Genomic DNA, 27,466 nt, shown 5'->3' on the forward strand with positions numbered 1-27,466 from the left:
TACTGGAAAATCTTTTTTATTTTACAAAAGGTTTTCAGAGCTTCTGTATTAAAATAAAAACAACATCAAATATTAAAACAATTAAAATAAGTTTTTAAATATGTCTTTTTGTCATTTTTTCATTGGGTATAAGATTATCTGTATCAGATCCCATTTAGGCAACAATCCATAAAAAAACAAGTATAGTTGTTACAGTATAAAATATTTACAAAGATTTGATCAACAGATCTGATCTGCATTTCTGATTAAATAAACTTCAACCCTAATTCAAGTTCAGATTCTAAATGCAACTCAAGTTCAAGTTTTATTTATATAGCACAAAATCAAAAGCAGTGTTAATACCAGCATTTTTACTCTTTATATATGTATAAGTATCTGTGTGAGTGTGTGTATACTGAAAGGAAAATATATCATCTGACCTATTTAAAAGTAAACCTAAAATTATTTTTCAGTAAGTTGGCCAATGTTTATGTGGGTACCACACCATCACGTCTTTAATGTGTATTAAATTGTAAATGCTGTGTAAAAAGATGCCGACAGCCTCATCCTTGTAAACCCGCTGGAAGGATCTAGAAAGGAGAGCAAATGTATTGCAAAGTTCTGCATTCTCGTCGAGCCTGTGATGAACTCCAGTAGTCCACCGTCAGACACGCAGTGAGGGCTGATGCATATATACTGCAGAAATAATGCAAAAGTTAAAATCATATTTATTAATAATATATATTTTAAAATTCACCATATGATTTTTAATATAACACAATACAGAAAACCCAACCACATTTGCAGACCCCTGGATAGTGAACTGCAAACCATCTCACATATACAGTAGACTGTACCCATTATAAGTTGAGCATTTGTGAATAAAAAGTGCCTTTCCTCATTGACAGGACAGAATATATTTACTCTCCCTCAAGTGGTTTCAAACCTTACTGACTTTCTTCTGTTGATCACAAACCAAGATATTTTGAAGAAAGCCTAATATCTGTAACCATTGACTTCTATAGTGGGAAAAACAGATATGGAAGTCAATGGTTACACGTTTCTAACATTTAAAAAAAAAACCTGCCTGCATTATATAGAAATATTGTAATAATTCTTTGCCCTTCTAGTTTTTGTTATCAAGTAATACCATGTAACGTACAAATAATTCACGATAGGGGTCATAATATTTTACCCGATGAACGAGGTGAATGTCTGAGGTAAAATTGGTTTTATATTCACACATTCTGACTTTCTCCCTAATAATATAATTTCAGAAGAGTATTATTTGCTAATCCCTAATATCATGTTAGCAGCCAATGACTATCAAAGTACAACATTGTTCACTGTCAGTTTAATAGTGCTAATGTTGTTTTTAAATCATATTTATGTGTGATTTCAGTTATTATAATAAAAGTCCGGGGCTTGGGGCGCCTTTCCGGGTTTTTTGGTGGAAGCTAGTCTCCCATCCTACTTTAAGCATAACGATCGCCCGCCCGCCGTGAAAACGACCGACCGCACGCCTCGACTAAACTGACCCACAAATTAGAAGATACGTACCTCACCTATTTAGGCTTGGTATCAATGTGTGACCGGATACCCTCTCGTCTTCCACGCCCTTGAATCGTTCCTTCGATCTGTCCCCACCTGCTGGCACAAATGGAAGTCCCTGCCATGTCCCTCTCCTCTATCTCGCTGTTTCTCTAGAAAACCAGCAGAGAGTACTAAGTTAGGAGAGAGTTTTGTGGACAGGTATGGCACTTACCTTTCATGCCTTTTTGTCATCCCTCGGCTGAACGAGGGGGGAAAGTCCCGGAAGCAATGTGAGAAGTTGTGGTCCGTTTCTCATTAAAGTCCCGCGAACCCCCTCGTCCCTCCAGATCAGCCGCCCCCGAGGGCGTCTATGGGTAGTGGCACGCCGGCGCCCCTTGGGCCGCCACCCCAGCGCCACCGACGCAACCGCAGCGGCGCCACGAGGACCGAAATCCCTGCCACACCCCGCAACCACTGCGGCGCACCGATGCCGCGCGAGCCGCAGGCCTCCGCAGCGCCGTCGCGACCACCGCCCCGACCGGGCTTCGGTTTTCTAAGAGGCTACCTCGGGAACGGGCATTTACCGCATTTTCGGGTCCGGCCTGGATGCAAGTGCAAGACTTGGATGTCCATCGTAAACGTTAAGGTTTTGAATACCTCTGCCATTTACCCGTGTGGTAATCTCCAGATGAGAATCTCAGCACTGGACAGAAGTCACACCTAGTGCACCATTACGGCGCTATTGCGGTGCTTTTTTTGTAAGTGAAACCGTAAGGTTTCACCCGGTTACCATGATGACCACACGAGAGGGGCTCTCCGGGGGCTGTTGTTTCCTCCCAAGTATTTCACCCCTATACCATCGACCTCAGGCTCGCAACAGCGGGGGATTCCCACTCCCCTGACATGCCCCGCCCGACGCCTCGATCCAGACTAGAACAGCCATGGATCGGAATGGGAGGGGGGGTCATCGGCAGTGTTTAGCACAGAAGAGCAGAATAATCTAAATAAAATAAATAGGACTGCCCTAAATTATTTTCATTTAAATAATTAATTTATATTACAAAACGAAAATACTGACTGATTCTTTTTAACAACCGGTATATAGGCAATTTTTTCCAATCATGTTTTTTTCTTCCGTCAAATAAATATCGCAGACTTCCTCAAAATGCCCGCTCCATGGAAAATATGCTGTTATTATTATAATAACAAAACCTTTTACATTTTTAATGGAAATCATTATTTTAAAGAATATGTCCTGATGGTTTCCTCTCTCCCTCGCGGTTCAAGTGCGCGTGCTATGTGATGAAAAGACAACACCAACACGCGCATATGTAGACTTTTTGTAAACAGTTTTGTTGTTTAAATATGCAATTGCATTAATGTGCATACATGCTTTATAAGCCGAAAATAGGGCGCACCTCACTGCCTTTATGTTGACAAGGAAAAAAGAAGAGAAGAAGCGCGGTCCTCTTATGAAACGACTGAATCAGCTGGGTATCGATTGTGCATAAGTGTTGCTGTCTGTGTTGTTACAATTGTAATATTTAATACTATTGTGATATTCAAGATTTGCACATTCATACAGCTCTGGATAACTTAAAACAGCGATTAGACCTTCAGAGCGGTGTTAATGCATCCTGAAGTAAAGCGAAACTGCTATAAACTCCAGCAAGATAGAGTGATTATATGCAGAGCCATATACCTTTATCTCTAAATAAAGTATAACTATAGAAACTGTGTTCATCTTAACTGAAAGCTTCGTCCTGTTTCCTGGCCTCACGCATCGCGCACCTGTCAGTCAGCACGTAACGTTAACTCCCAAAGGGTTAAACAGAAAGCGCAGAGCACGGTTACAGAAAAGTTTCCTCTGCAGAAGAGTCGGGGCATCTGGTGAACGCCCATCCCTTTCTGCGCAGCCACATTAACAACAATGCTTTGACAGCATTGGCAATGTTTCTGCCGTTGTCTGTTGTCAAGCGGGGTTAAGTTGGTTTTGTTTTTTATATTCCTGACACATTCAGACGGTCCCTTACTAAGAGCTCCGCGCGAGCTCTCCCGGCTTAACGCGTATTGCGAGGGCTTAAAAGGAGCATTGCTCGTTATGTCGAGCGGAAAAAAAAGTTTTTCCTCATGTTCTTCTTCAACTAGCTCAATTTTTGCAGGCAGCCGTGACGTTATTGGAAAGGTAGTCACGGGGAGTGTCGCGATTCTCCCTTATCACACCGCGACACAGAATCGTAGATCTGAGTGTCGCGATTTCGATTTTATATCGTGTATCGTTACAGCCCTATATAAGACTGTGTGAGAGAGAGCATGTACTTTTAAGAGTGTGAATGAGGGAGCATGTGTATGTGTCTGTGAGAGAATGTATGTGTGTTTGAAAGTGCATGTACAAGAGTGAGTGTGTGAGTGAGTGTGTGTGTGTGTGTGTGTGAGTGTGTGTGTGTGTGTGTGTGTGTGTGTACAATATGTGTATGAGTGAGAGCATGTATGTGTCTGGACATGAAAACAAAAATATTTATGCTTTTTAAAATAGTTTACAACAACTGACTACCATATAGGCTAATAAGTTGAAACAGATCTTACTATGTTGATGCGAGCTGATCACTTTCCATTAGGCCTACTTAAAACAGTAACAGTCAAATCACAAGAAACATTAGGTCAAAAACTTCATTCTTACCTTTTCTTTTTACGGTTGTTCCGTTTGGATCTTCACGGAGTACAAATTGGCTTTTCTGCCGTTAAAGAGCATATTGTAGGTTAAAAAACAGTTTAAAAAAGTAGAATTGTTTGTGAAAATGCTCTATAATACCATAAAATACCATATTAAAATGTTTTACGAAGTGCAAGGGCACAAATTTTAAAGAAATTGTGTCTGTTTTCCTACTTCCGCTTTTTTTTCTAACCACCCCAGTGATGTCAGAAGAGTGAGTTATCTGACAGACGCGCGCTGTTTACAGTGGGGCAGAGGAGCTAATAGCAGAACTGGTTGTTACTTTTGGCGCAATTTATCATCATCGTGGTATATTATTGCGTTTATGGAAACTGCACAAACTCCAGCCTGTCAACAGATCAAGTCCACAAGTTTCCTCTTGCTATTTTGGTTTGTGAAATGGGATGAATCCGATAGGAGTGATAGCTGACGCGAACGGCGAGAAACACTCCTGGATCAGTCGAAGATGCAGCTCGATGGCTGTACACGGTAAGACAACTCGTTTTTCGTTTATGTTTGTCAACTTTCAAGTCCGTAAGCATTATTATTTGAGTAATTTGAAGCAACGTGATGTGTTTACTTTGGAGTAGCCGATAGCACGGTTGCTAGCTTGTATTGTTAAGCATATTAAATATACTTTTTTGAAGCGTGTAAAAATGTACACATATGATAAGACGGCTAGTAGCATCAGTTTGCTAATATAATAAATGTCTTGTATAGTTACAGCGTTGTTGCTTTGTTTGCTTTGTGGTGTGTTTATTAGACTTTGGGAGACAGAGATGATGACCCGGAGCTGAAGGCTTTCTCTCCACTGGCCTCTCGCTCAACTGTGCTTCACTTTGGCTCACAAAGTAACCTCAACTAAGGTAAAGTGGACTTTATATTCGCACATTCGATTAGTGACAGCTTGTGTGACACACCCTCTGTATTGTTTACCATAGTACTTTTATTATAATGACTGAAATCACACGTAAATATGACTTAAAAACAACATTAGCACTATTAAACTGACAGTGAACAATGTTGTACTTTGATAGTCATTGGCTGCTAACATGATATTAGGGATTAGCAAATAATACTCTTCTGAAATTGTATTATTAGGGAGAAAGTCAGAATGTGTGAATATAAAACCAATTTTACCTCAGACATTCACCTCGTTCATCGGGTCAAATATTATGACCCCTATCGTGAATTATTTGTACGTTACATGGTATTATTTGATAACAAAAACTAGAAGGGCAAAGAATTACTACAATAATTCTATATAATGCAGGCAGGTAAACTCACACTATCTTTGACTTCCTTTTTTTTTAAATGTTGGAAACGTGTAACCATTGACCTCCATATCTGTTTTTCCCACTATAGAAGTCAATGGTTACAGATTTTTAGCTTTCTTCAAAATATCTTGGTTTGTGATCAACAGAAGAAAGTCAATAAGGTTTGAAACCACTTGAGGGAGAGTAAAAATATTCTGTCCTGTCAATGAGGAAAGCCACTTATGGTCCCACTTTATATTAAGTGTCGCTTATACCTGTGAACTTACATGGTAACTAGATGTGTAAGTAGTATGTAACTACAGTGTTTGTACACACTGGTACATAGTTATTACTTGTGTAATATTGGTGTAACTACACACATGTAACAGCCCACTGAATAGTATGTGTAAGTACAAATGTGTAACAGGACATTGGTAACAACACTTAGAAAGTACACATCTGTAACAAGAATTATGTAAGTGCAATGTGTAACAACAGTATGTACTTGCAGGTGTTTTCTCACTTCCACAACTGTTTGCATACCATGTACTTGTGAACATTGTATGACAGAAATAAAGCTTCATTAGAAGGTCTCTCCTTGTGATACCAGTGTAATTACAGGGTAAATCCACATAAACTGTCCACTCAATATAAAGTGTAAAATAGTCACAAAATACTCTGTAACTTGTAAAATATCCTATATGCAACACTTTATTAACAGTGTACTTACATGGTAACCCCAAAGAAACTGTCCACTCAATATAAAGTGTAAAATAGTCACAAAATACTCTGTAACTTGTAAAATATCCTATATGCAACACTTTATTAACAGTGTACTTACATGGTAACCCCAAAGAAACTGTCCACTCAATATAAAGTGTAAAATAGTCACAAATTACTCTTTAACTTGTAAAATATCCTCTGTGCAACACTTTATTAACAGTGTACTTACATGGTAACTCCACAGGAACTGTCCACTCAATATAAAGTGTAAAATAGTCACAAATTACTCTTTAACTTGTAAAATATCCTCTGTGCAACACTTTATTAACAGTGTACATGGTAACCCCAAAGAAACTGTCCACTCAATATAAAGTGTAAAATAGTCACAAATTACTCTTTAACTTGTAAAATATCCTCTGTGCAACACTTTATTAACAGTGTACTTACATGGTAACTCCACAGGAACTGTCCACTCAATATAAAGTGTAAAATAGTCACAAATTACTCTTTAACTTGTAAAATATCCTCTGTGCAACACTTTATTAACAGTGTACATGGTAACCCCAAAGAAACTGTCCACTCAATATAAAGTGTAAAATAGTCACAAAATACTCTGTAACTTGTAAAATATCCTATATGCAACACTTTATTAACAGTGTACTTACATGGTAACCCCAAAGAAACTGTCCACTCAATATAAAGTGTAAAATAGTCACAAAATACTCTGTAACTTGTAAAATATCCTATATGCAACACTTTATTAACAGTGTACTTACATGGTAACCCCAAAGAAACTGTCCACTCAATATAAAGTGTAAAATAGTCACAAAATACTCTGTAACTTGTAAAATATCCTATATGCAACACTTTATTAACAGTGTACTTACATGGTAACCCCACAGGAACTGTCCACTCAATATAAAGTGTAAAATAGTCACAAATTACTCTTTAACTTGTAAAATATCCTCTGTGCAACACTTTATTAACAGTGTACTTACATGGTAACTCCACAGGAACTGTCCACTCAATATAAAGTGTAAAATAGTCACAAATTACTCTTTAACTTGTAAAATATCCTCTGTGCAACACTTTATTAACAGTGTACTTACATGGTAACTCCACAGGAACTGTCCACTCAATATAAAGTGTAAAATAGTCACAAATTACTCTGTAACTTGTAAAAATATCCTCTGTGCTACACTTTATTAACAGTGTACTTACATAGAAACTCCACAGGAACTGTCCACTCAATATAAAGTGTAAAAAAAGTAAAATTACTCTTTAACTTGTAAAATATCTTCTATGCAACACTTTATTAAGTGTACTTACATGGAAACTCCACAGGAACTGTCCACTCAAGTGTAAATTTGTCACAAATTACTGATTCATCCACTGATGAATCCATGTACTTCTCACCTACATTCTGAAATGTTCCATGTTAATTCTATTGTAACTGTGAACCTAAAAGTAATAGTATTAAATTCCAAAGTATTAATCCACAAATGTTTTTCAATAAGTAGACTATAGAGGACTAAAAAAGAGAAAACATGCAGCAAAGGTAAACAATGTTTATTAACATTTTTATTCTCAACAGTGCAACACATAAAGAAAAACCTTAGAAATATGGCTGCAATATAGAACCTTACAGACACTATTAAATTAAAGAGATTAAACATAATGCCATAAACAAAAAAAATCTTAGAGTAAATTAAAACTTTTAGATAAATGTTGGAAGTAACATCATATCACATTAAACGTACAGCAATTCACATTGAAGGGATAGTTTACCCAAAAATGAAATTATTAATTACTCCCCCTGCTGTTATTCCAAACCTGAGTCCTTCATTCAGAAAATAAAATAAAAAAATCTACTTTTTTATTTTATTTGTAAAAATATTTTAGCTGATTATTTATTATTATTATTATCATTATATATTATTATATTATATATATTTTAGAATTATCTGACCCTCCATAGAAAGCCAGAGTTGCAAGGCATTTAAAGTCTAGAAAGATACAGTACCAATAACATCAAAAGAGTACATTTGTCTTCAGTGGTTCAATTGTAATGCTATGAAGCTATGATAATACTTTTGTGTGGACAAAAAACGCATTATTTTACATTTTATTCTCTTCAGTGTCATTTCAGGTCTCAGGGGTTGGAACGACAAATGGGGTAACAATTAATAACTACTGATGTGAATCTACAATTTAACTTTAAACAACATCTGCACATAAGAGATTTGTATATTTCTATCTGAACTTATACTTTATTGGCAGAAGTTTGCGCTCTTGTTTGGCGTTTTCAATGACAGATTTTAAGTCTGTTGTCAGCGACTGCAGGCACCTCTTGGCAAAGTCAAAAAGTTTCTCCTCGGTTCTGAATTTAGGGATGCTTCTGTAAAACTCAGCATCAACAAGCTGAATTTCAGCCACAACAGCTGTTAATGCGAGAGTATTACGGTCAACCCCAACTTTGGCACATGCTTTACTAATGCTCCCTTCTTTTTTATAGGCATTGAAAACTTTGTTGTACCGCCTTAGTACGTCATCAGGGGTTGTTGCTGTAGAAAGATAAAAGCTTAAGAAGAAATTAAAAAAAACAAAAAAAAAAAAAAAAAAAAAAAACAATGTGTGTCAAATACTTAAATGCACAAACCACACAAACCTGGCATGACCTATTGTGAATTAGTTTTTCCAGGGATGTCCCACATGGAACGAACATATATGAGGATGTATGCACAAACATGAAACCTATAAGCAGTATACAGTATATGCACATATATGATAGGCATGGGACGATAACCATTTTCAAGGTATGCCGCGGTTTGGAAAAGTCAAGGTTTTAAAACTGTACAACAGTTTTCAAGGGGGGACAACAGTATCTCTAGCAGAACATATTCCATTTTAAATTGTAAAAAACATGTTTTGAAACAAATAAAGACAAAATGAAGCAAAATTCATTAATTCATTTAGCCCGACACATTTACTGCTCCAACATATTTTAAATGTTTCACAAAATAAAATATACTGTGTTTAAAACAAAATGTACTGTTGTTTTTTACCCAGACATTTAAAAAGAAAATATTTTTGAGCAGTAATTACAATACTGTGATACCGTGATATTTTTATCCAATGTTATCATACAGTAAGAATCTTATACAGGCCCATGCCTAATATATGATAATAAATATGTGTATGTATATGCCATATATAGGCAAAACTGAGGTGCATATATGTGCATATACATGCCATATAGGTCTCCTGTAATGCTTCTTTATATCCACATATAAGCCTTACATGTACATACAAGATATACTAATAAAAAACAAAATGCAAAAAAATTATGTGCCAACACTTGAAATTTTATTCACATGTAATTGGCATGTTATGGAATTTAACTATGGCAAATAAGTGAGGAGATGAAAAGCTATGATGTCTACATGTTTTCCTGAAACATTTACAAGGCCAATTCTTTCTTGTATTAAGATAGTGAAAAAGAAAGAATAACAAAAGCTTTTGTGTTTTAAAATATTTTTTCTGTTCAGTTTTTTTGTCTTATTTTTTATTGTACTATTTGATTGTTTTTAAGTAAATAAAAAATGCAATTTATTATATTTACCTTGTCTAGCAGCTATAGGTTTTAATAATTTAACTAATATGTAGGTAAACATATAGGTAAACATATAAATGTACATATAAACATACATATAAGCACATATATGTGTACATACAGTATATGTCTACATATATGCATACATACAGTATGTGTACATATATGAATGTGCATATATGTACATATATGTACATATAATATAGGAAATGGCCAATTTTTTATGTCATATATATTAAAAACCTATATCAAAACTTATATGTTTATATAGGTTTTATTTATCTATCTTAAAACATATATGTTTATATAGGTTCTTTCCATGTGGGGTTCTATTGACTAAGTTCACATCAACAGAAAAATGGCATTCAAAAACAGGATATATGCTTACCACGTGTGCTGTGCTTGGTAGATTTTGACCTGCTGGCCCTCTTTGTCTTCTTATGACTCTTTCTCTTCTTCCGAGGAATATCACTATCAGGTGAATCTGAAGAGGAGGAAGAAGTCATGGACTCCTCATCAGTGTTACTGGTGCTGCATTCAGTGCTTGTGTCCAAGACTTTCTTTACTTTTTTTGCCCCTCTGTCTATGGAAAAAAAACAGATTTAGTTACATAAAAAGGCTAGCAGGCTTAGGCTAGCCACAGATGAGACTTTATACAAATCTTAACCAATTTTAAAATCATGGAATAAAACAGACATACTGTTTCTTACAGTCTTACAGCTAGAAATTAAGTCCAAAAAGAATATGGTTAATAAATTTGTCCAGTTTTTATAACATGTTTGTGGCTCCCAAATTTTAACAAAGCGCGAGGTTTAGAATAAAATGTGTTTTTGTTTTTTTTTTTGTTAAAGGATCTTCCGTCTTGATCAGAAGCAGTTAATAATAGGTCAAACCCCATTCAGGGGTTCAAATCAAACTTAAAATCAGCAACTGTAGTATGTGGCCAGCCTTAAAAATGTAATCTATTAATACTACTCAGCAGTTCAGGATTGATGTGAAAGTTTAAAAAGTAAAAAAAAATCTACTTGCTCAGTAGATATTAATTTCAAATCAAACACGTTAATACAACAAAACAGGTTTCTTACTTGACAATTTTAGGACAGTTTGGCGGAGAAAATCTCGTTCCTGTTTAAGTGTTTGTATTGTCTGGGCCATGAGCATCAGCTTGTCTTTTTCCACCATAGAGGAAGACCCATCATCTTGTCCTTTAAAAACAAACAATGTAGCAAAATACAGTTATGGTACATACATCTGGTACATACATCTGGTACATAATGGTACATACAAGTGCCTGCTAAATAACTAAAAATTTACCTTGTGTAATATGGAGTATATAAAAGTGGCATTAGTGCAAGATCAAGTATTTATATTTCCATAAAAGTACAATAGAACAAGACTGGTATTGGCTGTTTTTTTTTTTTTTTTTTTGTTAAAGCTAAAACATTTCAGCAAACAGTTGTGGTAGATGTGGTTCATTTTCAAATACGTTGGCTTGGTCTATCTTATACCATGATTGCACATTCAAAGTAATTTCTTTCTAAGTAAATACAAACTCACCTGGTTCTGGAGTTATGGTTTCCACCGCAACAACAGAAAGGTCATTGTCATCGTCTTTATCATGGTGTACTTTATGAATTTTTTGGGATGATTCAGGTGGTTCTGTAAAAACAAAAAAAGAAAATGGTTGCTGCTCTTGTCTGTCAAACTACCGCAACATTACTGGAGCAACAACTTCTAAAACACTTCATGTAAAATGGTTTAACTTCGCCAAGAGTATGATCAGTTGGTTATCAATTTTTTTCTCAAACATTTTACCCACTTTTATTTTTTCCTGTAGGACCAATATAGAAAAAGCTTGATGTGGCTTAAATAAACAAATAAAAACATACATGTGTATTTTTAAACAAATTTAAATGTGCATTGTGTCCTAATATGATAAAAAAATTATTCAATCCTACATTAATTTTCTTGTTGCATTTATAAGGGTTAAAATTAAATTTAAATAGACTAGTGGTCAAATGTGCTGATCACTGATTTCACCATTAAAAATACAATCAGCAAATGTGTTTTTTTTTTTTTTTTTTGCATATTCAGCACTATTTGTATATGGTTTTACAAATAGCATGGTTAGTTATTAGTGTATAAAAAGTGTGTACAATAAACTATAATTTAAAGTAGTTTAAGTATAGTAACATTAATTTTTTTATTTAGTAAAGGCTTGCTTACGGTTAAGCATATTGCACATAAAAGTGAACTTATATCTAACCTTTGTTAGTCAGTGTAGATGAGTTAATGCATGAGACTACTAATATTAACGTTAAATCATTACAAATCATCGAACTGTAGATTAAATTACCTTCACTCAAGAGGTCAGCTTCAGCTTCGCTGCGTTGGGGGCAGTTCCTCGTCAAAGAAATCGTCTTTTTTCGTGGCATACTGAAGAAAAATTCGCTAAAGAGTTAGGGCTAACAATTTGCAAAAAGACGCATCATGAGCGAGATAACCGTCTGCTCTGATAGGGAAGTTGGCGGTTCATTCAGTAGTCCAATCAAAACTTACGTAACGTGACGTGACAACTGTGACGTTTCGTTGTGAACAGCCAGTTATCGACAAGGCGCCAAATTTTCAAATAGGAAAGCAAGGAAAGCGGCTTTCAGTTATACATTAGCTGTATCTGTTATAGCGCTATGCATACAGGGAAATTAAACAAGATTATACGGCTTTGCAGCGGTGGAAAACATAGAAAATTAGTGATCAAATGGCTACAGAGGAAAGGCTTGCTTTGTAAAGCACCTCATTGTCGCCAGTGTGGAAAAAAGATGAGTATTAAAGCCCACAGTGGACGTGATGGTTACATATGGTAAGTAACGTCAAGCACAAAGCTTGTTTAACTCGCTGTTTTGATTGCTAATTTTAACATAATTTAAGTAAGTTTCCTTGAATACTGTGTTATAGATTATCATAATTTTTTCACTTTTATTTTAGGACATGCCGAAGAAACAAGCATCGCAGAATTACACTCTCCATTCGCAAAGGATCACTGTTTCATAACTCCAGAATACCTTTGGTAAAGTGGATGGAATACATATATAGGTAATCTAATAATTATAAACTTAATGTCATTGCGGTCGATCGCTAGCCTCGTTAGGTCATTTTCATGTGTAATATAAATGTAAGATTATCAAGAAATATAGTTTAATACTATTTGCCCAGCCACTTCAACAACACACTCCTTATTGTTTATGAATAGAGATTGTATAGGTGAAGAATCTGTGTTTTATCTGAAAAGCTAGCATTGTAAATATATATATTATATATATATATAAAATTAACCAAAACTATTTTCTTATAAGATTTTCACAGGGTCTACATTTAAGACAAATTGACTTGATGGATGATGGTGTTGCCAAAACTTCAACAACATTGTCCAGAATAAACAAATTGCTCAGAAAGGTAACTTAATAATAACATATGCACACATATACAATGCAGGCTTTTTCACTCTTACATTTAACAGCACCTTACTCAACCAATTCAATTCAATTAGGTTTATTAGTACAAATTTCCTATGGCTATTTTTTACAGGTTTGCATCAAGGCATTGAGTAATTTGAAAAGAAGAACAGGCCTTAGAGTTGGTGGAAAGTCAAGACAGAAGTTTGTGGCCATAGATGAGTCCAAGTTTGCTCACAAGAGAAAGGTATGTTTGATGTGAAAATGTTTATACTGTATACTTAGTAATTTTTACTATGTTGAAATACTAAAGTTCATTAACCTGCATTCAGTAATACTTCCAGAGTTAACATCACATCAAAATAGCACATGTAATCAAAAGCAGGGATATGATTTTTATGTATGCAAATTCCTGTATGTTCTGACGTCAATGGGGTGACCCTTTCAGTTTTAATGTAAATTTCTTCATTCAGGACATCATGTGATTGTACCCAATAATTACAGATTTCACTATTTTCCTGTGTCTCCGGGAAGTAATGTCTATAATGATATTTGTGTAGTCCTTCAATCTACTCATATGAGGAAGCTGATGTCAATGTGAAAAACAATGACAAAGATTTGAATGTGTTCATGTGAATTTTATGTTTTCACTTTTGAGTGTGCACCATGTTTTATTACCCTCTGCAAATCATCTGTTCTTACAGTCTTTATTTAATATTTAATAGACAATAACCTGAAATGTATACCTAAATATTAATTTCAAAACGTTATATTATTATACCTAACTCAAGAGTTACACATTATACATAATATTTTAAGAAATTTAAACAATTTCATTTTGAAATTTAAACAAATTTTGGACTGACTAGTAATTTATTTATCAGGTTGAAATTAAAGGTGTACTAAATAAATGCAGACACTTGCATTTTTTAAATTCTATTTTATGCATTGATGAAGACACAATGGCACCACACAAGTTAGTGGCCATCTAGCAGCAGCAGTGTGCCGTTCTGTCCTCAGACTAAAGAACTAGGTATAGACCAATTGGTTTAAAGATTATTCAGATGATTATTAAACTGCTTTTTAAGTTAATTGAGATAGATGCATGGTGAAAAATAACTATGGTCAGTCATTGGGAGATTTTACTGCTCTTACAATTTCCGTTGTTTCTTGTGTTCATTACTTTTCAGTTTAATCGTGGCCGCTTTTGTACTACTTGGCAGAGAAGAAAAGGATGGGTTTTTGGGATGATGGAGGTTAAAGGAGATCACCGCCTACCAGTCTTAAAGATGGTAAAGGACCGTTCCAGGACCACACTGGTGCCCATCATCACAAGGCACATCAGAAGGGGGTCAACTGTTTACAGTGACAATTGGAGGGCATATCTGAATGCATTACAACCTTTACGATACAGACACCTAACTGTTAATCACAGTGAAAATTTTGTTGATCCCCAAACTGGCTGTCACACACAACATATTGAAAGGGCTTGGCTTGCCATCAAGGCACAGGTATCAAGATTAAGGGGTAACAAGACTACAAAACTATTGAGAGAACATTTGAAATTCATTCAGTGGCACTACTGGCTGGGAAGGCGAAATAGTAAAGGTGCCTTAGCACAGCTTATCCATGACATTAGAAAAGCATACCGGGTTCATTGAAAATATATATGCCATTTTTTTCTCTTTTATTTGCTGTTTATATTGTGACATTTCTTCAGATTCTAAAATTTCCTGATAATACAAACAATTAACTTGTTTTAATACATTCATAGTTTACTCAAAAAAATATTTGTGTAAAATACTATGTTGCAGAGTAAAAAGTCAAATACAAATGTGACAGTTTTGATTTAATAGATCCTGGGATATTATTTACAGCACTGATTGTTTTCTTTATTGTTATTTAAAATTTTTCTTTTGTGATTGCTGGCACTCTGTTGAACAATCTGACTTTACAGTCACAGTGTAAATTACAATATTCTGTTACTTTTCTAGAACATTGAAACTGCAATGCAATAAAGTTACACTACATATTAAATATACTATTCCTTTTGATTCACCATGCATTTTCCTTTGCTACAGTTATATGAGGACATGAAAGGACAGTTCATGAGAAGTTACCATGTCAGTACATTGTTATGTGTTCAATTTGGATTTATATTACACAGTTTGTGACCATTTTGCTAGTACACTTTAAAAAAAAGTTACAATTTATTTACATACAGTATGTACACATTGGGTGGACGGTTTCTGAGGAGTTTCTATGTAGGTACACTGTTGTTAAGCAGTTGCATGGAGGATTATGTTTAATATATTACATAGTAATTTGTGACAAATTTACACTTTATATTGAGTGGACAGTTCCTGTGGAGTTACCATGTAAGTACACTGTTAATAAAGTGTTGCATATAGGATATTTTACAAGTTAAAGAGTAATTTGTGACTATTTTACACTTTATATTGAGTGGACAGTTCCTGTGGAGTTACCATGTAAGTACACTGTTAATAAGTGTTGCATAGAAGATATTTTACAAGTTACAGAGTATTTTGTGACTATTTTACACTTTATATTGAGTGAACAGTTCCTGTGGGGTTACCATGTAAGTACACTGTTAATAAAGTGTTGCATATAGGATATTTTACAAGTTACAGAGTATTTTGTGACTATTTTACACTTTATATTGAGTGGACAGTTCCTGTGGAGTTACCATGTAAGTACACTGTTAATAAAGTGTTGCACAGAGGATATTTTACAAGTTAAAGAGTAATTTGTGACTATTTTACACTTTATATTGAGTGGACAGTTTATGTGGATTTACCCTGTAATTACACTGGTATCACAAGGAGAGACCTTCTAATGAAGCTTTATTTCTGTCATACAATGTTCACAAGTACATGGTATGCAAACAGTTGTGGAAGTAAGAAAACACCTGCAAGTACATACTGTTGTTACACATTGCACTTACATAATTCTTGTTACAGATGTGTACTTTCTTAGTGTTGTTACCAATGTCCTGTTACACATTTGTACTTACACATACTATTCAGTGGGCTGTTACATGTGTGTAGTTACACCAATATTACACAAGTAATTACTATGTACCAGTGTGTACAAACACTGTAGTTACATACTACTTACACATCTAGTTACCATGTAAGTTCACAGGTATAAGCGACACTTAATATAAAGTGGGACCCCACTTTTTATTCACATATGAGGAATATTCATCCTGTAGAAGAAAAACAAATAACATTCAAAAATTGAAGTTTGTTCTTTCATGCTCAACTTCTAATGGGTACAGGCTACTGTATATGTGAGATGGTTTGCATTTCACTATCCAGGGGTCTGCAAATGTGGTTGGGTTTTCTGTATTGTGTTATATTAAAAAGCATATGGTGAATTTTAAAATATACATTATTAATAAACATGATTTAAACTTTTGCATTATTTCCGCAGCATATATGCATCCGCCCTCACTGCGTGTCTCACGGTGGACTACTGGAGTTTATCACAGTCTCGACGAGAATGCAGAACTTTGCACTACATTTGCTCACCTTTCTAAATCCTTCCAGCGGGTTTACAAGGATGAGGCTGTTGGCATCTTTTTACACAGCATTTACAATTTAACACACATTAAAGACGTGATGGTATGGTCCCCACATAAACGTTGGCCAACTTACTGAAAAATAATTTTAGGTTTACTTTTATTTTCCTTTCAGTATTGTAACGAATATGGCTGACCAGACACATTAATATTTTGCATTTTATTCCACAACCAGCCAACTTTGCCCAGAGAAGGCTCGAAACCTGATTCCAAGGTATTTACAACCCAAAGGAATGTGCCATGCGGCACTAAGCACAGGAATGAGTTACAAAGGACTATTTAAACTGCTTGTTTAACACTGTTTTCATATAAACTTTACTCTTTATGTTTAATCATATGTTTTGCAAAGTTTCCCTTTATCTTGTATTAATATTTTTGGTTTTAATACTCCTGCATATAACTTTTAACTGTACCTAAGCTAAACATCCTCTTATACTGTTCAAGTTTGGACTTTTTGAAAAGCTTACTCACTGTATAAATCGATCGTTGACATTTTATTTTAAAATGAGTACAACATATTAACGTTTTAAGAGACTTTAACATTTCTGTCCCCATTTTCATAAAATTTACCTATGCAAATTCAAATGCGTCAGCGGCACGTGAGCAGAGCGTGAGCAGCGCGTGTGTTTTCGGCGTCCATGTTAACAGATTAGAGTTTTCATACCGCACGCAGCAGCAGCCAAATGAACTTAAAACGATTAAAAACGGCAACAAACATTTATTTAGGCCCGAACTACAAAACCAAATGTAAAACAATTTTAGTATCAGTTTTGCTTAAGTTGCACAATAGTGTTGCAGGAGAGGGGAAATAGAATATTTACGGGATTTGTAGTCCATAGCGAAGTGTATTGTGGGTAGTGTAGTTCGACATGCATACTGGATTATGTGAGCTCGCTGTGTTCTGTGCAGCTGAGCAGAGCAAGAAAGTTTTAATCGGCTTTGTTTTATGTTCACTCGAGTTATTCCTACCGGGAGCTGTTTGCACTGTGAATCTGACAACACGAAAATAAGTAAAAGAATGGCATGCATTGGTTACTTTTGTCCGTCTCATCATCTGCACGAGCATGAATTAACGAGCTGTTATTCTGCCGCTGGACATCACTGAAGCGGAGAAAGTAACACTAGTTTGATCATGTATAAATATCATTATAACTATATTGTATAAAAATGATTATAACTAGGTCTACAGCAACCTGATAATCAAAAAACATATGATATGATATCACAGGCGATTGTCCTCTGACTGTAGACACTTCTCATATAAGTTAGCTTGAGAAGCATACAGTACTATTTGATCTATAAAATTTGTAAAATAAACATTTGCAGGTCAAAGAAACAGCATAGGAGGGGCTTTGGTGCAGATGAAAAGTTTAAAAGGTGTATTTGTATATAGAGAGACATGGGTAACTAGATAGAATAGACGGAGATAGGTTGATCTCTGCAGCAGCTGCCGAAGAGCTGCGCACTGCAGACGCAGCTGGTGTGAAATGCAAACGCCTGCGTGCTGCTACTGCTCGACATACGCGCTGCTCACGCTCTGCTCACGCGCCGCTGACGCTTGCGGTGTGAAACAGGCGTTAGAAAGACACACACACTTACACATGCACACACACAGAGGATCCTCAGAGAGCACTCGTGTGTTTGCCTGCATTACTAAACTGCTTCTCAAAGTTTAAGCCCGCTCTTAAAGGACAGAGTGTGAAACCCCACATCATAAAACCATTTATGATTGCTGGATAATGTATGATTGCATGTAAATGTGCCGACATTTCGCATTTAATGTTTGAATCTCGGCTACGTTCAAAGATTCATTTGGCTAACATTCCCTTTGTTCTGGTTGCATAGCGACCTGTACAGATCAGGAAGTTTCCATCACTTCCGAGGGAAGTCTGAACTGTGCATGCGCATCAAATGTAAACAAACTGCGCGTTACGTCAACAGTTGCAATGTTTACATTTATACGAACCTAGAAACATTAATTGATGAATTAGCCTACAAGAATAGTGATTAGCAATTTACAACGGTGTCTGTTTGAGAACTTGAAAGTGATTTTAACCATTTAACATCTTTGCATTTTGTTTGTCCCTATATTCTTTACTCTCATTTGTTTTGAGAGTAAATCTTTTATGCATTTTACTTTACTAACAGTGTGCTGTTAAAGCAAAACATAACCCACTGTTCTTTTATTTAATATCTAATTACATTTTACAAAAAGGAAATACTGGTTCACTATTATTATTATTATTATTATTAATACACATTACCATTTGTTTAACAATAATAAAGTTAATGTTCTATTTGTGTTTTATGCACAAAATCACAATATTACATTTAATTGTAATTCTATTTGCTCACAAGCAACTTTTGAATTAAAATTTCACCAAAATTCCCTTTTTAGTCTAATCTCTTTAGACATTATTAAGTCTTAAGCTCCGATAGTTTAAGCAAGCATACCACTTTTTACAACTTCTTATTCACCCCCTTTACAGAAAATCTGTTTCATCAAATTCAGATTTTCTCAAGATCCAATTACATTATAGTGGTTATGCACTTATAGCCATTGGATGTTTTTGTTTCCTTGTATTTTTCCTTACTCCTTCACCTTTTCTAGTAAACCTCATTACGAGTCTTAAATAAATTAGAGACAACCCACTCTCTTATAATTTATTTCATTTAGTTGAACTTCAACTATCAATTTTGTACTCGTAGCGAGACGTTAAGGCTTCAAAGCTGGTTGTGGACCAAGTCCACTCAGTTCTCCTTTTTCTTCCTGCTTCTTTCTTGATTAGTTTTCATTTCCTTTCCTGTTGTTTTCTCCTGTCTTCTATCTAATGCATCTCATTTGTAGGAAGCAAATCTAAGCAAACCAACTTATCAAGTCTATGGAAAGAAACAAATTTGTTTTGTAATCAAACCATCCTTTGATTTGATTTACTTCATGCATTTGTGAATGCAATTAAAACTTCTGATTTTTCCGTCAAGATCAATTGACAGAAATGAGTAGTGAACAGCCATCCCCGCTAAAACATCGCTGGTAAGCGGTCCAATAAGGTGTGTAGTGTCAATCCTGTCATATTGAGACAAGAAAAAATTCAGAATTATAATTGTAGTATTTCCCTCCTAGATATAAGCAGTAATATTATTCTTTTCATTTTCAGTGATACAAAATATTATAAATATTTTCATAACTGAAAGAAAAATAATATTTTTCTGTTTAAATTTGTTTTAACCTTGTTCTCTCTCTCTCTTCTTTTCGCACACGGAGACCTACACAGTCACCACACCACTTCATTTTGGTTCATAATCACTGAAACAAACAACACTTAGCTGCTCCACTACATATAGACTGATAACACCACAAAGATCTGGATCAGTCTCCACCTTCCAGTAAGCCAGCATGTCACCGACTGCAAACCCCACTGCTCGAGCAGAAGATGTGGAAACCTGACTACAGAACATCACGGATGGCCTAATCACCAAGGCAATTGAACTTTTATTACTTTTAGTAATATTCGTGATTCTGAAGAGACTTTTCACACAGGAGTCGAGCCAGCCAGAGCTAACAAAATTCACCTGTCTCCTGAGTGACGCCTTCACCGCCCAGCTCAAGCTCAGCGACCAGCACCTCACCCATCTTCAGAAGGAGCTGACTTGTGCACAAAGCCGCATCGACAAGCTGAAAGCGAAAGGACAAGATGACTTCAAGCGTCAAACCACTGAGTTCCTGAAAAGGCTACTGCACCTCCAATGCTGCACAGAGAAAACCAAGGACCAGATCATGGTATCAGACGAAGTGAAGCATCTAACTAAGAGACATGTTTAACAGCTCCAAACTGCCCTTGCTGTTGTTGAACGAGACCAGCATGAACTGAAGTCATCCCAGCAGGACCTGATACAGCGTCTCCAGTCTGCTGAACAGCAAGTAGAGGAAGCTAAAACCAGCATGCAACACAAAGACGCTAAAATTAATGCTCTGGAGGACCAACTGAGCACATACAGCAGTCCAAATGATGACCTGACCCAACAGCTAGATGACATCAGCGATGAACTCTACAGGCTCAGAGAACTCATACAGGTCTATCAAAAGAAACCAGAGCCAAGATGGGCGGAGCCCTTATCAGCATCACCTCCGCTGAGCAAAGCTGACTCCCTCATCTCCATAAACATTGGAAGAAGTGAACGGCTGAAGACCAAGTCATCACCAGCTCTCACCACCAACAACTTCCCTTCTGATGCAAGCAGAAAGTTACTACACACGGCTGTCAAACCTGCACAGGAAGAGACTCTTAGAGACCTTGACAAACTGGCGAAACGCATCACCCAGTTTAACCCAAGCTCCACTGAGAGCAGAAACATCCAGGCTTTCCTCCAGGACATAGACTTTTATCTTGAAGCAAGACCTCATGTGACTGACAGAGACCGGTTCTACCTCCTCAGATCCACATCCAGTCCCGAGGTGCAAAGTTTCCTAGACAGACAACGTGCTCACATAAAGTCAAACTACCAGCTACTGCGTGAAGCACTGATTGAAGAGTTTAAAAGCTCTGAGTCTGAACATGGAGTGTTTACTGCCCTGGAAACCAAACAAGGTCGCCACAAGACACCTCAAGCCTTCTACCACAGGTTCAGAAAAGCATACTTTGCTGCACATGACAACCCGGTTCTTGAAGAGGATGTAAACTTCAAAACCTTCTTCCTACGAAACCTTCATCCAGGACTAAGTCGTCTTCTAGGCATCATAGCCTGTCCACGCACAATGTCCATCTGACAGTTGAGGGACCTCACACACCGGGCGTACCTCAAGCAGAAGATGTCTTCAAGAAGAGATGTAAAATCTTCAGTGGGCCCCATCACCCAAGGTCCAACACAGAAAGACATCCTGTGTAACGACGATACCACAGACTTCAGAGCACACAGTGATCGTGACTCCCATGACGACGACAGCTACTACACAACCTGGTTGGAAAAGTCACGGGATCAGCCACGCTCCACAAGGCACTCAAGACAGGAATAACAGTAATAAGACAAGGAAACAGTAATAACAGCACCTCCACAGTCTGTTAGCCAACACTGTCAATGGCTATCACCATGGACAAGAGATGACAGCCACCTGTTCTGCAACAACACAGATTCAAAAGGGGGAGGTCTCTCACCAACAATAGAACTCAGAGGTATCAGAAAAACACCACTCTGTTTTTACCTCACACTCACTAAGAAAACATTGAACTCTAAACTCATTTCACCTGACAGCAACCACGGTCTAGCACAGAGACCAGAGTCTGTCACAGCCAGAAAGCCCCATCAGAGGAAAGTAATGTGGAAGACAAGTTTGCATATCAGCTCCACACTGCCATTACAAACAACTACCCAAATTCTGCCAGAGAAACACACTTCCTAGTGGACCCCCATCAGGTCACCAACGACCCGTTACCCAAGGAAAAGATGCATAGAGCCAAACTTCATGTGCACCTAGAGACAATGAATGAGAAGCAAGCGCATCAAACCAGCAAGGAAGGGGGAGGGCCCAAAGGCTGAGACAGATCTGATCATACATTACACGCACTACATCAGTAACTGCACACAGCAAACACATCTGACATTAAAACATCATTGTTTGGTTTAACTCTGCCTATCGTTTCCTCTCCTATCTTTCTTTAATTAGAATATCAGGATTGGCACACCATACCTAATTTTGATACCATTTAAATATGGTTGTGAACCAGAGAGCGCTACGCCAGTTAGTCATATTATCATAGACTACTGAGAACTGAACTAACTTAAAAATGTTGAGTGTCAGTTTCAACGATCAGTAACCAAACAATTTGATACTCTACACTAGTATAGTATGTTGAGATGTAGGTGTTGTCTTGTTGCTTGCCGTGTTTCTCCAGCGTTCACCGATGTCTTCATCCCAACACATCGCCTAACGAAGGGGGATCTGTAACGAATATGGCCGACCAGACACATAAATATTTTGCATTTTATTCCACAACCAGTCAACTTTGCCCAGAGAAGGCTCGAAACCTGATTCCAAGGTATTTACGACCCAAAGGAGTGTGCCATGCGGCACTAAGCACAGGAATGAGTTACAAAGGACTATTTAAACTGCTTGTTTAACACTGTTTTCATATAAACTTTAGGTAACGCTTTCTTTTACAACCCGCAAAGTACTGCGTAAGTACAGTGAAATTACAGTGTACTTTTCTGTACGTACTGTGTGTGTATAATGAACGTATGTGTAGGTATAAGGGAACAAACCGTAATGCTTGGGTAATAAGGGGGTAACAACCAGATATTCAGCATGAAAAGTACCGCATAAGTACAGTGAAATAACGTTGTACTTTTCATTAAATTGCAAAAGAACAAACCATGTTTGTGTAATAGGGGGGTAACAATAAGATATTCATCACGCAAAGAACAGCGTAAGTATATTACGTTTACGATGTACTTTTCTTCAAGTATTGTATACATATGAAGAATTATGCAAGGATGGTGAAATCCTATTGCTATCTACAAATGTACTGTACATGCACCTGCACGAGTACATACTCTTATTCAGTGCTTGGGTTTTATATAGGGTGTTTAATGAATAAAAAGTTTACAGCCTGTGAAATTATGAACCCTTATTGTATACTGTATGTATTTTAAATCTGCAATTCAATATAAAATATATTTCCATACACTACTTACCTTATGGTTACTCGTCGATCTCACCAAAGCCATCAATGTCTCCATAACTCACTATCAACAAATAACTTTGCATGATATAGGCCTACCGTCAGGGTTCAGTGTAGATTAAAAGAGGCTCGCATCTTTACTGCTGTTTGCACAGGGGGGCTAACTGTTGCATTTCAGTAAATGTATAGCTGATGCTTATAGAAAAATGTAGTAATTTGGTCTTCAATCAATTAAACCTGCTGCTGTAGTTTACTCTGTTCTTAGTGTTCATGTATACACTAGTGTGTTAAAGTTCAGCTTCTTCCCTCTTTGTTCCCTGTAGTTAAAGTGTGAATACAGTATTTGTTCCCTCCTTGTTCCCTGTACTTACAGGGTAAATACCACATTTGAGGGTTGTAAATTAAAGTGAAGCATTGTTCCTCCCTTGTTCCCTGTACTTACAGAGTAAATACCACATTTGAGGGTTGTAAATTAAAGTGAAGCATTGTTCCTCCCTTCTTCCCTCTACTTACAGGGTAAATACAACATTTGTTCCCTCCTTGTTCCCTGTAGTTTACAATATAAAATCTTGAAGGCAGTAAAATAAATATACAAACACACAATATATTTCTTTTTTTAATTTTTATCACTATAAATGATCACAATCTCCCATATGATCTGATCATAGTACTTTTGTTTGATAGTAATGTATGGTATCTGTAAATATTTAGTATGTGAAATTGTTGGACAACCACCACACACACATTAAACAGCAAAATAAACATGTCTATAGCTTACTAAAAGCCTTTATATCTGTTCATATATTTTATATAAATGCAGAGCAACAAGACTCATGGGATTTCAGCAGCCACTCACCATCAGAGTCCTCAGTGGAAGCTGAGAAGAGCAGAAGAGGAAGCCAAGCAAGAGATGCCAGAAAAAAGGGGGAAGGAAATAATGTGTTATTTTGCTGTTTGAGTATAGGCAGGTGCAGTGGGTAGCACAATCGGCTTACAGCAAAAAGGTCGCTTGTTCGAGCCTTGGCTGGGTCAGTTGGCATTTCTGTGTGGAGTTTGCATGTTCTCCCCATGTTAGCGTGGGTTTCATCCGGGTGCTCCTACGAGTCCAAAAATATGTGGGGACATTGGGTAAGCTAAAATTGTCCGTAGTGTATGTGTGTAAATGAGTGTGTATGGATGTTTCCAGCTGGGTCAGTTGGCGTTTCTGCGTGGAGTTCTCCCTGCGTTCGCGTAGGTTTCCTCCGGGTGCTCCAGTTTCCTCCGTGTGCTCCGGTTTCCCTCACAGTCCAAAGACATGTGGTACAGGTGAATTGGGTAGACTAAATTGTCCGTAGTGTCTTTAATGCCTTCAAGATTTTACATTGTAAACTAAAGGGAACAAGGAGGGAACAAATGTTGTATTTACCCTGTAAGGACAGGAAACAAGGGAGGAACAAGGCTTCACTTTTATTTACAACCCTCAAATGTGGTATTTACCCTGTAAGTACAGGGAACAAGGGAGGAACAATGCTTTACTTTAATTTACAACCCTCAAATGTGGTATTTATCCTGTAAGTACAGGGAACAAGGAGGGAACAAATACTGTATTCACCCTTCAACTACAGGGAACAAAGAGGGAAGAAGCTGAACTTTAACACACTAGTGTATACGTGAACACTTAAGAACAGAGTAAACTACAGCAGCAGTTTTTATTGATTGAAGACCAAATTACTAAATTTTTCTATAAAGCATCAGCTATACATTTACTGAAATGCAACAGTTAGCCCCCCTGTGCAAACAGCAGTAAAGATGCGAGCCTGTTTTAATCTACATTGAACCCTGACGGTAGGCCTATATCATGCAAAGTTATTTGTTGATAGTGAGTTATGGAGACATTGATGGCTTTGGTGAGATCGACGAGTAAACATAAGGTAAGTAGTGTATGGAAATATATTTTATATTGAATTGCAGATTTAAAATAAATACAGTATACAATAAGGGTTCATAATTTCACAGGCTGTAAACTGTTTTGACAGCGCTCACCTGCCCGGAGGGGGAGAGCAGGTCTGGATCATCATCGGACCATGAAAGCCCACCCTCCGATGCCGCGGTGGATGTCTGCTCTCCGGTGTCATCGAGCGTAAGGGCTACCATCTGTTAGACGGATAGCTTCCTACGCCCGAAGCTTGGATGGAGCGCTTGGAGGAGCAGGAGGTCCGTGGGCGATGGATTATCTCTCGCTGAAATCCTCAGATCTGCCTGAGTGCCCGCTGCAGAGCAGGGGACAACTGGAGTGGTTTGCCCTTTTGCAAAGACTAGCCACGATCTTTACTGCGCAACAGTCATGGCATCGCAATGGAAAAGGACATGCTGCATAACTGTGTTGCTCTCTTTGTGAAGTTGCAACTTTATACGCACCGCTCTGGAGGACCGGACCCAAAGAACGCAAGGCAAGGGAGAAACCCAGCTCGACCGTCTGCCGCTCTGTGTACACACTCTGGACCGGGAGAATGCTCTTGTTCGCTCAGAATCGCTGGATCAAAGCAGGAGGAACCCTCATCGACTCGATCAGAAAAGTCTCTGAAGCAAAAAAGGATGGCATCTGTTTGCTCCACTTGTGCTTATATGCTGGGTTTATTGGCAATGAAGCACACCTGCGCAAGCTTGCGCTGCCAATTCATTGGCCCGTTCAATACTCTTTCAGACAAGTGGCTTCTGAACGGAATCCTCCCAATTCGCGGATTTCCCTAAAATCAAATCCACTAATGGCATTGGAGTTCACCTCCCGAAGGGGAACAAACAATCATTATACAATAACTTGCCTAATTACCCTAACATGCCTGGTTAACCTAATTAACCCAGTTAATGTCAATTAAGCTGTATAGAAGTGTCTTGAAGAATATCTAGTCTAATATTATTTACTGTCATCATGGCAAAGATAAAATATATCAGTTATTAGAAATGAGTTATTAAAACTATTATGATTAGGAATTTGTTGATTTTTTTTTCTCTGTCAAACAGAAATTGGTGAAAAAAATAAACAAGGGGGCTAATAATTCAGAAAGCTAATAATTCCTTCAACCATGTATACACACACACACACACACACACACACACACACACACACACATACATACATACATACACATACATACATACATACATACACACAAACACACACACACACGCACACCTAGGAATAATATTTCTAAGGGAGCTGTTGACATGGAATTAAACCAGATTTTGGTAAAAACCCAAACAATACAAACAGAAATATAACAAAATTTGTAAAAATCTGAAAAAAATTGTATGGACAACAATGGAATGACACAAGGGGAAAGAACTGAACTACTGAAATGTATTTAATACTCTATATTACTGTATTTTATAGTTATGGCAGCTTAAAGATGCCTCCCATATGGAGAATGAAGTCCCATACATTACTCAGGTGTGAGTTTCTCACAGACTTCAACAGAGTGTAAAAGTCTTGATGCTTCTGTGGGTCTCGTCTATCAAATCTTAGCTTTATTTTATATTGGATTTAAGTCAGGTGATTGGCTGGGCCATTCTACAGTTTGATTTTCTTTCTCTGAAACCATTTAAGAGTTTCCTTGGCTGTGTTTTGGGTGATTGTCTTGCTGAAATCTCCACCCTGGTTTCATCTTCATTATCCTGCTAATGTATATGTTGGAATAAAGCGGCTGCTATTCATTTTTAGTGAGGAAGGACAGACGGCTGCTGAAGAACTACTGAGAGATTTCAGCTGCTGTTTTTCTACACATCCCTTTTCTCGTTTGTTCAATACTTTTTATCTGTGTCATTTCATTTTATTACACAGAACTTTATGTGTAAAGTAGATAGATTTTTTTTTCTTTGCAGAGTCAGTTAACAATACATTTACATTTTTGATGTAACTGTTACTCACCCCCTAATTTCA

The 27,466-nt window shown here is 36.9% G+C and overlaps 2 protein-coding genes and 1 long non-coding RNA gene across 12 annotated transcripts; 1 reads left to right on the plus strand and 2 right to left on the minus strand.

The window, feature by feature from the left end:
- Positions 1–4,441, minus strand: LOC108179593 (uncharacterized). 3 transcript variants are annotated; one of them, XR_012392076.1, is made up of 4 exons: positions 4,335–4,441; positions 4,193–4,247; positions 1,545–1,682; positions 1–675 (listed from the first exon to the last, which is right to left on the minus strand). It is a non-coding gene; the product is annotated as an uncharacterized lncRNA (long non-coding RNA). The 3 variants fall into 3 exon arrangements; XR_012392077.1 differs by having other exon boundaries at positions 1,540–1,682; positions 4,335–4,435; XR_001796072.4 differs by lacking the exon at positions 4,335–4,441 and having other exon boundaries at positions 4,193–4,308.
- Positions 4,434–27,441, plus strand: LOC137487239 (uncharacterized). Of its 7 annotated transcripts, XR_012392073.1 has the most exons (7): positions 4,434–4,714; positions 4,989–5,091; positions 16,726–16,916; positions 17,049–17,087; positions 22,765–22,908; positions 23,014–23,047; positions 25,566–26,580. XR_012392073.1 is itself a non-coding variant. In XM_073926029.1 (6 exons), exon 6 carries the CDS (start codon positions 20,817–20,819, stop codon positions 21,639–21,641), a length of 825 nt encoding a protein of 274 aa, XP_073782130.1. In that variant the 5' UTR covers positions 4,434–4,714; positions 4,989–5,091; positions 16,726–16,916; positions 17,049–17,087; positions 19,856–19,907; positions 20,139–20,816; the 3' UTR covers positions 21,642–25,114. The 7 variants fall into 7 exon arrangements, 3 of the variants coding, with proteins under 3 accessions (XP_073782130.1, XP_073782129.1, XP_073782128.1); XR_012392074.1 differs by lacking the exon at positions 23,014–23,047 and having other exon boundaries at positions 25,566–26,590; XM_073926029.1 differs by lacking the exon at positions 25,566–26,580 and adding an exon at positions 19,856–19,907 and having other exon boundaries at positions 20,139–25,114.
- Positions 8,323–11,082, minus strand: LOC100147949 (coiled-coil domain-containing protein 106). Of its 2 annotated transcripts, none has more exons than XM_021466889.3 (3): positions 10,903–11,082; positions 10,206–10,400; positions 8,323–8,768 (listed from the first exon to the last, which is right to left on the minus strand). In XM_021466889.3, exons 1-3 carry the CDS (start codon positions 10,997–10,999, stop codon positions 8,458–8,460), a joined length of 603 nt encoding a protein of 200 aa, XP_021322564.1. In that variant the 5' UTR covers positions 11,000–11,082; the 3' UTR covers positions 8,323–8,457. The 2 variants fall into 2 exon arrangements, 1 of the variants encoding a protein (XP_021322564.1); XR_002455765.3 differs by having other exon boundaries at positions 8,568–8,785; positions 10,903–11,024.
- Positions 27,442–27,466: the final 25 nt, after the last annotated feature.

Source organism: Danio rerio, chromosome 16, assembly GCF_049306965.1.
Source record: "Danio rerio strain Tuebingen ecotype United States chromosome 16, GRCz12tu, whole genome shotgun sequence".
Taxonomy (NCBI): Eukaryota; Metazoa; Chordata; class Actinopteri; order Cypriniformes; family Danionidae; genus Danio; species Danio rerio.

What these genes read in the sequence shown, in the direction of transcription:
- LOC137487239 (XM_073926027.1), top strand. Translation starts at nt 20,817, where the DNA reads ATGCAACACAAAGACGCTAAAATTAATGCTCTGGAGGACCAACTGAGC.
- LOC100147949 (XM_021466889.3), bottom strand. Translation starts at nt 10,999, where the DNA reads ATGGTGGAAAAAGACAAGCTGATGCTCATGGCCCAGACAATACAAACA. An exon ending in AACTGTCCTAAAATTGTCAA is followed by an intron (nt 10,401 to 10,902) that starts GTAAGAAACCTG and finishes TTTTTTCCATAG; the next exon opens with ACAGAGGGGCAAAAAAAGTA. An exon ending in TACCAAGCACAGCACACGTG is followed by an intron (nt 8,769 to 10,205) that starts GTAAGCATATAT and finishes ATCTTTCTACAG; the next exon opens with CAACAACCCCTGATGACGTA.